At 38.7% G+C, this 10202-nt stretch overlaps 1 protein-coding gene across 1 annotated transcript in view; it reads left to right on the forward strand.

Annotated features, from left to right (window-relative positions):
* The window catches only part of LOC124144750 (peroxisome biogenesis factor 1-like), a 65794-nt gene extending 56032 nt beyond the window's left edge, over window positions 1-9762 (forward strand). The window contains exon 20 of the mRNA XM_048390705.1: window positions 9242-9762. Within this exon, the coding sequence (XP_048246662.1) occupies window positions 9242-9323 (82 nt within the window). The 3' untranslated portion in view covers window positions 9324-9762. The remainder of the gene's footprint in view (window positions 1-9241) is intronic.
* Window positions 9763-10202: the final 440 nt, after the last annotated feature.

Raw genomic sequence — 10202 nt, forward strand, 5'->3', positions numbered from 1 at the left:
TTCAAGTTTATCTAAAAAACTTGAAATTTCGATTTTTTTCTCGATGCTTTGATTATATTTTCGATTTTTTTATTATGATTTTCTCATTAATTTGATTATTTCCGGAATTGTTACTTCAGTTTTTTTTCTTGTTGCCTCAATTCATTTCTCGTAATTTTAAGTTTTTAAAATAAACATAAATTATCGAGAAAATAATCGAAATAACGAGAAAAAACTCGTAATTCTCGAGAAAATAATTGAAAATACGAGAAAAAAATGAAATTACAAAAATATCAAAATAACGAGAGAAAACTTGAACATATCGAGAAAATAAACAAATGATTGAAATAATGAGAAATTTTGATTTAAAAATAAATTTATATGCTACCAATGACGCACCATTAGGCTTTCGTAGATTACACACCCAATGTTTTTGCTTAATTGATATGGGGTGAAGACTGTCCTTACTACAGGTGAAGTCTTTGCTGGAGACATAGTCAAAATGTCTGTGTAACTGGAAATTGAAATAAAATATGACCAGACACAATTATTTTTTTAAATGGCTGACAAGAGACAAGGAATCTGTAAAACTAGTAATTATATTTTTCTAGCCTCAGGCAACAACAAAACAAAAGATGAATGAAATGAGTTCGGAGTGACTGAATATTAAAAGCAAACAAAAATATAATTTAAGGAAGATGCTCATAGTTGATTGACTTTGTCTTTGGTTGCCTCACTGGGACATAGAAGAATGAATTGGTCTTGAAAAAACATGTTTTTAGAAGAAAATAATTAACTTTGAGATTTGAGTGATTTTTGTGCGATTTTTGAAGCGTGTTTTCCTGTGCTGTAAGGATGTGTACTCTTGGAGTAAGGTAATGCTTACAAGTGAAAAGATTCACCATGTTTCTGTGGACACAGGGACCATTAATCCTTGCATTCACCGGGCCAAGCCATATTCACCTGTCAGTTTCCAGTATCTATCTCACAGCGGAAACATTCACAGTGAAGGGTGAAGAAAAAACAACTCATCTTCTTAAAGTGCAATTTTTTATTGAAGTCCATCTTACAATCATATTGTTAATAGCAAAAGTTTAAAAAAATGTTTTAGTAAGGGATCACAATATTACAGGGGGAAGAGGGGTCAGAGGGTTTTGATGCACTAACATACTGAAAATAATTACCCCCCTCCTCCCCATGTCCTTGTAAAATGTCCCTTTTTTATCATGAGCTTCCCAAATATGTGTATAATTTTTTTTTTCCTCCCCTAGTCCCCAAAAGACTGTCATACCTTTTGGTGACCCTCCCCTGACTCCCGACGACCCCTAAAAAATCCCCAAAATTAACTTTTTAAAAACAAATTCCTTATGTTTGGAACCTCAAAATTGAAACATTGATAAAAAAGTATGCGGTTTGTTCAAAGGACATTAATTATGAATGCAAATTTTAAATTCTTAAAAATCCCAGTGAAAGGTTTCCTGAATCGTCATCAAAAGGACCAGGTAAATCTCCTCAAACACATACACGTTTACAATGTTGTGAGTTCCTCATCAGTCTCAGGACAGATAAACTAACTGAGCCATAAAACAACACACTCCATTGACTCCCCTTCAGGTACTTTAAACTCAGTCTAAATTTGAATTTAATTTAACAAACACAGGTGTTAGTGTGTGTTTTTATTTTCCCTGTTCATGAATAGCGAGGTATTAATTACACCTCCAACGCGCTGCTCATCGTATTATCTGAGTCGCGAATGTCAACAGCCACGAGCTCGGACAATGTCTACCTGACCACCAGCCAAGTGTTGATTATCTTTGGCCATGAGTGACACTGGACATTGCTCCCAATGACCCTTGACTTGACCGCTGCTCAAATGTCACGGCACGTGTCTTTTACATTCCGTAAGCGTTAACGTTTTCGGGGGGGTTGTACTTGGCTTAGAGGGGTTAGGGAGGATTGGTTGGGGATTAGAGATGGAAACTTTGTTAAAATGATCCGAGCGTGCTTTTACAGCGCATGTTGAAGGTTGATTATGTTCCTAAGTTTGTCAGCACCATACCCGTGCTTGTGTGTTTCATTGAAGTGGTAAACGTCTAAGATTTGCATCACCCTGCGCTTCCCTCCCACATTAAGCTGACATGCCGTGATAAAACTTGAATACTGTTACACTCACTCACTCACTCACTCACTCACTCACTCACTCACTCACTCACTCACTCACTATTACGCATATCAGCGTTTAGCTTGCTGACTTGGTTGATGCACGTCATCGATCCCAATTGCGTGGATCTATGCTCATGATGTTCATCACTGGATTGTCTGGTCCAGACTCGATTATTTACTGACAGCTGTCATATGGCTGGAATATTGCTGAGTGCGGCGTCAAGTCCTGACCAGACAATCCAGTGATTGACATCATGAGCATTGATCCACGCAATTGGGATCAATGACATGCCTCAATCAAGTCAGCGAGCCTGACAACAAGATCCCGTTAATCGCCTCTTACGAAAAGCTTAAGTCGCCTTTTACCGCAAGCATGGGTTGCTGAAAACCTGATCTACTCCGTATTGAAACCTTGTATGAATACAACTGACCCATTCATTCTATAGTGCCAAATGATTTGCGGCCCTGTTTCTCTACATAATCACCCACACATCGGCAAATTACTATCTTAACTTAACTGATTGGCAATGTTTGTCAAAAGTTTATGATCTAGGGGACATTGCATCGAAGGATGGAGCTTCAAAGTAGGTCCTGGTAGTAGACCTCATTTGCATATTTATCGGAATAGATACCAAGTTTATCGGATTGATAGCAATCTACATTATTATAAGAGTAACGCTATTTTTCAGGGCATTATCATTTGCAGAAGCCTGAGGTCTTCCATTAACTGCCCGAGGAAGGCGTGCAGTTGTAAAGACTGAGGGCTTCTCCAAATGATAATGCCCTGAAAAATAGCGTTACCGTTATTATAGCTAAAATATATAGAATTTGTTGTAAAATTAAAATAAACAACATCATCGGTTTTGAAACATTTACTGCAGTCAACACAACGAATGTCACGGAGCCACTTTTACATGTCATAGAACAAACCAGATGATGTCACTATTGAACACTCGCATGACGTCACCTAACAACGGGCGTGATAAGGGCCTGTCGCAAGCAATATGAGGACATTATCAAGTTACAAGGCCCGCTCATTTCTGATAACATGCGGGCGGTTTAATGATAATTCTATCCATTTTAACTATAAATGATGATAATGCATTCTGGTGCCTGCATGATATTAAATAGAATATTGCTGAAGACACCTTAAGACCCGACTCAGTCATTCATCCTTAACATGAGCAGCAGCTCCGTCATTAACTCTCCAGAACCCTGACCAGTGAAACCAAATCTAATTTTGTCCATGTTAAGTGTTCATTAACCTCTGGCAGTATTGACATATGCATGATGTGTTTGTGTAGGCCCCTACCTGCGACGTCCCGCTGACGTAGGCCGGAGGCGAGCGCGGGTCTAACCTGACCACCGCCGACGTAGGCAGGGGCTGTAGAGGTGATCAAGCACCTGCTGTATGAAAGGCTGAATTGTTTTGCTTTCATTAGTGTCAGTATCTCTGGCATTAGTGGAGTGGTGATCCCCACATTTCGCGGGATTAGCTGTTATTCAGTTGTCTTTATCGCGGGCAAACACTGGGGTGTACACGGATTTCAACGCTACACAGACGTCAATTGGGCATTCCTTCCATGTCAATCCATCCTGAGTGGACCCTGTTTGCCAAATTCATTGTGCATGCAAGTCGCTAACTAGCACCATGCTGTCGAGAGTATCACACGGTTACTTCCAACACGCTTTTTGTCGTAGCTTGGCAACCTAAGCCAGACTCCGCCAGAATGTGGCATTTTTCGTATCCATGACAATGCTAACCACTGGTCCGTGAGCTGGAGTATAGGTCTGTGTGTGTGCGACACATACTCTAACGGATGACCCTATTATGACTGACAGCCCCTGATGAATCAGAAAAGAGGCCCAAATAAACAGGCGGGATTCAGAAAGGATAAAGTTTGTTTGAGAGGTCACTTCTAGAATTCTTTTGCTTGTCTCGCACACTTTGAGCCCCCTGTGGTGAAACAGATCCAGCATTGTGGTGGTGGTGTAGGCTGATGTCGTTAGCGAACCCCCGCGACGTCACAGGGATAGGTACTTCATACACGCACCTGCTCCGCTGCGGAAAAAAACCACCTGACCACCTAATTAGGTGCACCGAGATCCTTAGGTGCAGATATTTGGATGGAGATTTTTTCCATTCCTTCATTCTTGTCCTGTGTTGAGGCCGCGCCATTTCTTTTCTTACTCATCTTCAAGGTCAATATTGGTGGAGGTAGATGTATATATGTTAAGGGGAGTTTACACAAAAGTAGAAATACATTTCCTGCACTCTGAGCAATGTAACATTTTCAGCTAATTGAGGATTCGGCAAAGCAAAACAAAAATGATACTTCAGAGTTTTAGAATTAATCAATTGAGTTGTCATGTCTTACGAGAGTTTCATCTCAATTGAAAAAGCACCGGGGTTATCTCCCTTTGATGATGTACTTTGCGCCAACTGTGTCAATACAAAGTCTACCTATCAACAGTTTACTGTCTACACGAATGACATGGTGGTATCGTTATGTCTACGACATATTGTTTTTGGCTTGATTCCCACTGGCATTGGCATTGGGGTTGGCGTTGGGGTCGGCATAAGCATCTGTGTCACTGTCCTTTTCCAAGCCATAACTGAAAACATGTTCAGTGATTTTCAGTGACACTTGGCATACGCATTTCTCATCAGCTTAACTGGTGCCTTTTGCTATTTGATTTTTTTCTAAATATTATTTCGACTTAGTGTGAAACAAACATAGGGTTTGTTTTCAGGCCATAACTTGAAAAGAGTTCCATTTATTTAAACAAAACTTGGCAAATGCATTTTGCATCATCTTAACTGATGCCTTTTGATCATTTGAAATTTTTCTAAATTTTATTTTGTTAGGTTTCCATGGAAACTATTTGAATTTAGTCTCTAACAATTCTAGACTTCGTTTCCAAGCCGTTGCACTCAAACTTATGAATATTTTTGCATGAAACTATAAGTGTGCAATGACAACATGCTTTTCTATTGCTTTTCCATATTTTTCAATTTTCAGTTTTTTTAATTTTTCTGCCATAAACAGTCGACATGGCATCAGCTGTAATGTTGCCTCAGTAATGAATTACATCGCGATATGGCTGCGATATTGCCGATGCGATGTAAAAGTTTAACTCACTCACTCACTCATAAATGATTAAATCAGAATCTCAAATAGTATTTTCTTGCTATTATTGTTTCTCAGATTTTACACAATTGCAGTAACAACTTGAACTTATGTATCAAAAACAGGAGATGGAGACATATGTTTTTATGACATATGATTGTCTGGTCCAGACTCGATTATTTACAGATCACTTTCATATAGCTGGAATATTGCTGAGTGCAGTGTTAAATAACAAGCAAACAAACAAACAAACAAAATCATTGTTGGAATGCAAACAAAACACAAAACATGACAAGGCAATAAAGAGAACTCCAGTTTGCAGTGATCCTACATTTATTTCTTTACACAAAACATCTATCATAAAGGAACTAAATGTTTGAAAATCCTGTCATGAATGATATGTTTATATTTATAACTATGTCATCAAAACTTTTATGTTGACTGAAAGATGAATTCATTATCTTACGTATATAAGAAAAAAGAGATTTTTATAATCAGATCCATGTATCCGAGACACCTGTGTCTGTCTTGTCTGCTCCGGCTGATTTGTGACAACACTGCGTTTTATTTCATATTTACTTGAAGCCTTTAAAGACGAAAAACTGAAGATTAAGTCCAAACATGAATTGAAATAACAGACCTCTTGCAGTCCACCATCCTGACCTCCAGCATGATTATGTGTCAGTCTATTTGTTGGAAGGGTTTCTACAAGTCTGCATGAGTCTGTACCAAACACACTGTGCTAATGATTGAACTCTTTAAGAGCTATCTCAGTTCCGTTGTATCAGTGGTAAATTGAAAATACATTGTGTTGCGAACAGAGGCACATCACTAAATACTGGTCCACCCAGCCTTAGAAATTGGCGCTAGTCCTGTAGTCCTTGCCAGACTGCCCAATAGTTAAGGTATCATAAGGTCTAGTAGAAATTTGTCATTTTAGGGCTTTGCTATATGTTATCATTATAAGGACTAGTGGACTAAAACTGTTAGTTTCTACTGCTGTGCGACCACCCCTTGTTTGTCATACAGATCCTGAAAGAAATATATCCAATACAGTTCTATAATAGTCTATGATAGTGGGCAAGTCTAGATTACTGGTCCAGCAGTGAAAGTGAAGAGAGTCACTGGGCTCCAGTTTATCCCCTGCAACACGTTTTACGGGGGAGGGGGGGGTATTAAAATGACCCCCCTCCCTGGGTCCATCCTTCTGCCTGTCCCTCCGTGCAAGATGTCGTTTCTGGAGCAGATCTTAAAAACTTTACCATAAGTCTTCACCAAAGTTGGTGTACAGGTAGGTCAAGTGGTGAACTGGTGCCATTTGATGGTTTGGGAGTTTTTAAATAAATTCGTTTTGAGTTTCCATGGCAATAAATTTCATATATTAATTCACTATAAGTATGAACCATTGCAGGCAATATCAATGACTTTGTCCCCTTGTTATTTTATTTTATTAAGATAACTTAACTACTGTTTTTTCTGGAACATATTTTCATTGTCGAAAGAGGCCACTATGCTTTGTCATAAGAGGCGACTAACGAGATCGGGTGGTCAGGCTTGCTGACTTGGTTGAAGCATGTCATCGATCCCAATTGTGTGGATCAATGCTCATGATATCAATCACTGGATTTGTCTGGTCCAAACTTGATTATTTACACTGACCGCCATCATATAGCTGGAATATTGCTGAGTGCGGCATAAAAAACAACAAACCAACCAACTTCAAGGAAGGGGGGCTGTCTTGTTGTTAATAGTCGACTACCAATACCAGAAGAGTGATTCGATACACCAAATTACAAATTACCAGATTATCAAACCTGTGTCCACAGGCTACTTCATATTGCTCAATTACTAATGATATTTGTTTATTTACATTTTCAGCTAAGAGACCAGCCATTTGATTATTAGGAAGTGTGTGGGGGGGGAGGGGGGGGGGGGGGGGGTGGCCTGGGATTTTATCAAAAAAATATATTGTCCCAGAAAATGCTTGAAAAAAGTAATGATACTTCAAGCTGTAGAAAAAAAATATTGTCTGCCACAAAAAACACATTGTTGCAAGATGTTTATAAAAAGCTTTATAGTTTAAAAAAAAACTGTCTGGATTTTCAGCTGTAGCTGAAAAAATATCTCAGCTCTCCATATGATGCAGGTTGCAGATTTACAATTAGTCCACCAGGTCTCTTGAAAAGAAGGGGCGGTCGGGTACCCTAGTGGTTAAAGCGTTCGCTCGTCACGCCGAAGACCCAGTTCGAATCCCGACATGGGTACAATGTGTGAAGCCCATTTCTGGTGTCCCCCGCCCTGATATTGCTGGAATATTGCTAAAAGCGGCCTAAGACCAAACTCACTCACTCACTCTTAGAAAGTGTGGTTGCTGGGGATCTACAGCCTGAGATATGTATTGTGTTCCTTACCTGTCTGTTTTACGTATTGAAGATCCGGGTTAGAATAGGTCTTCAGCAATACATTCTTGCTATAAAAAGGCGACTATGCTTGTCATAAGAGGCGACTAACGATCGGGTGGTCAGGTCCGCTGACTTGGTTCATGCATGTCATCGATCTCAATTGGATCGATGCTCATGATGTCAATCACTGGACTGTCTGGTCCAGACTCGATTATTTACAGACCGCCGTCATATAGCTGGAATATTGCTGAGTGCGGTGTTAAACAACAAACAGCAGCGTATTCTTTTAAACAAGTCATGAATAGAATTCTGTGATGTTACAAGTTATTTTACTGTCCTTTGATGACAGGGTTTTAGAAAATACAAAAGCATTACTTTGTGTAGTCCCACTATGGCTGAAATATTGCTGATGTGACTTTAAATTTTAACTCACTCACTCACTCACTAAAAATGATACAAAGGTCATGGAATCCTGGAGATTTCCAGGCCTGGCATAGTTTGGAAAATAAAATTGTTATAAAGTCATTGAGACATATCATCTTTATACCAGTAAATCTTTTGGAGTGATATATATCGAATCCCAGTTCCTCGCAATTATGTTTTTAGGTTTGTCAGTACCATACCTGTGCTTGTGGGTTTCACCGAAGTGGTAAACGTCTGAGACCTGCATCACTTCGGGCTTTCTTCCAACATTAAGCTGACACGCTGTGATATAACTGGAATACTGTTAAAAGCGGCGTTAAACCCAGCTCACTCACTCACTCACTCACTCACTCACTCACTCACTCACTCACTCTAGTAAGATCAGCTAATCTAAAAACACATTAGACATTAGAATATTGAAAGTTGATAACTAAGGTGAGCTACAGCCCATATCACAGGGCCGTTTCACTTTCTTTCATCTAATGGAAGAAAGTTTCTCTTTCAATATAAACCATTTCTTTGTTTCAGATATGAGAACTTTAAAAATATAATTTTGATACTTTTTTTATTTCCTAAAGGTGTGATATTACATATAAAATATACAAAGGATGATACATGCAGGTTTTATTTGGCAAATAAAACAGCTTTAAATGAACAATAGACATTAACTAAGGGATATGGCATTAGACTCCCAATTATGTCACTGTTGAAATCTAAAATCACAATAGCTACTAGACAGTGAATATTGAATGTTGATAACTGCCTAAAGTGAGCTACATTGCTATGTAACTTTCTTTCATTTGATGGAAGAAATTTTCTCTTTCAACATATTTAGACCCATGAAGAATCCGGGGTAGAATAGGTCTTCAGCAACCCATACTTGCCGTAAAAGGCGACTATGCTTGTTGTAAAAGGCGGCTAACGGGATTGGGTGGTCAGGCTCGCTGACTTGGTTGATACATGCCATCGATCCCAATTGCGTGGGTCGATGCTCATGATGCCAATCACTGGATTGTCTGGTCCAGACTCGATTATTTTACAGACCGCCGTCATATAGCTGGAATATTTTGCTGAGTGCGGCATTAAACAACAAACAAACAAACAAACTTTCAACATATTTAAAACCGTTTCTATTTATTCCAGTTATGAAAACTTTGTGTCCTCTCGAAGTGGAGATTTTGCTGCTGGGTCCCCGACTGAGGGCAAGAGAGCAACCCATGCGTGATGTCCTGGTGTAATATTCTTGACACAGTGATGAGCCAGCAAGATAATACAACTGATTTTATGTCAGATTTGCCAAATCAATCAATTTCCAAAGATTTGATTATGGTCACAGTGCGTCATGGGGAAAGTTTGTGTTTTGTGGCGCTATGTAAGTAACTGTCAATTAGTGTATATATTGTAACATTTTACCAGAACCCTGCTGTTTTAGTAGTCAGAAATATTGAGACATGAACAGCATATTTTTTAATATGTGTTTATTATGTTTATTTTGCTTCATCCTTGTATTGAATGTTGTGAGAGATATAATTAATCAAAAACCATATTGTGAACAAGATGGTGTGGAAAAATCATGTCAAGTGAAAGTTTTTTTGCTCTTCTTATTTAGAATCTTCATCGTATTAAATTCTTGTTCCAATAAATGCCCCTGGCCATCTTCTGGACCCGCTTTGCGAGTAATCTTTATAAGCTACCTGGATTTAGCCCCAAAACTTTCTCCAGTCCTGGTGTGCAGGGACGTTTCTCTGACTTTGTTTAAATGACTCCATAGCTTCCAAATTTTTCGTATTTGTTACGAATTTGCAACTGAAATACGAAATTGTAAGTCCTTTCTTAATTAATGCGAATTGTAGGTATAGCAATCTACTAAAAAATATCATAGGAGCTAAACTTTTAAAGACCCCTGTAAGGAGAGCATCAGTAAGGAGAGAGTCATTATTTAGCGTTACAATATTTGCTATGAACTGGTTTTGTTTATCCACTGGTAGGAAATCTGTTTATGATGTTGCATCTGTCCAATCGAGACACTCCTCTCGCATTGTCAGAATTTTCTGTAAACAAAATAGAAACTAAGCGATAAAATTATCAATTGAATTTCATAAGC

This window comes from Haliotis rufescens, unplaced genomic scaffold (genome assembly GCF_023055435.1).
Source record: "Haliotis rufescens isolate VD_foot unplaced genomic scaffold, xgHalRufe1.0.p SCAF_9, whole genome shotgun sequence".
Lineage (NCBI taxonomy): Eukaryota > Metazoa > Mollusca > Gastropoda > Lepetellida > Haliotidae > Haliotis > Haliotis rufescens.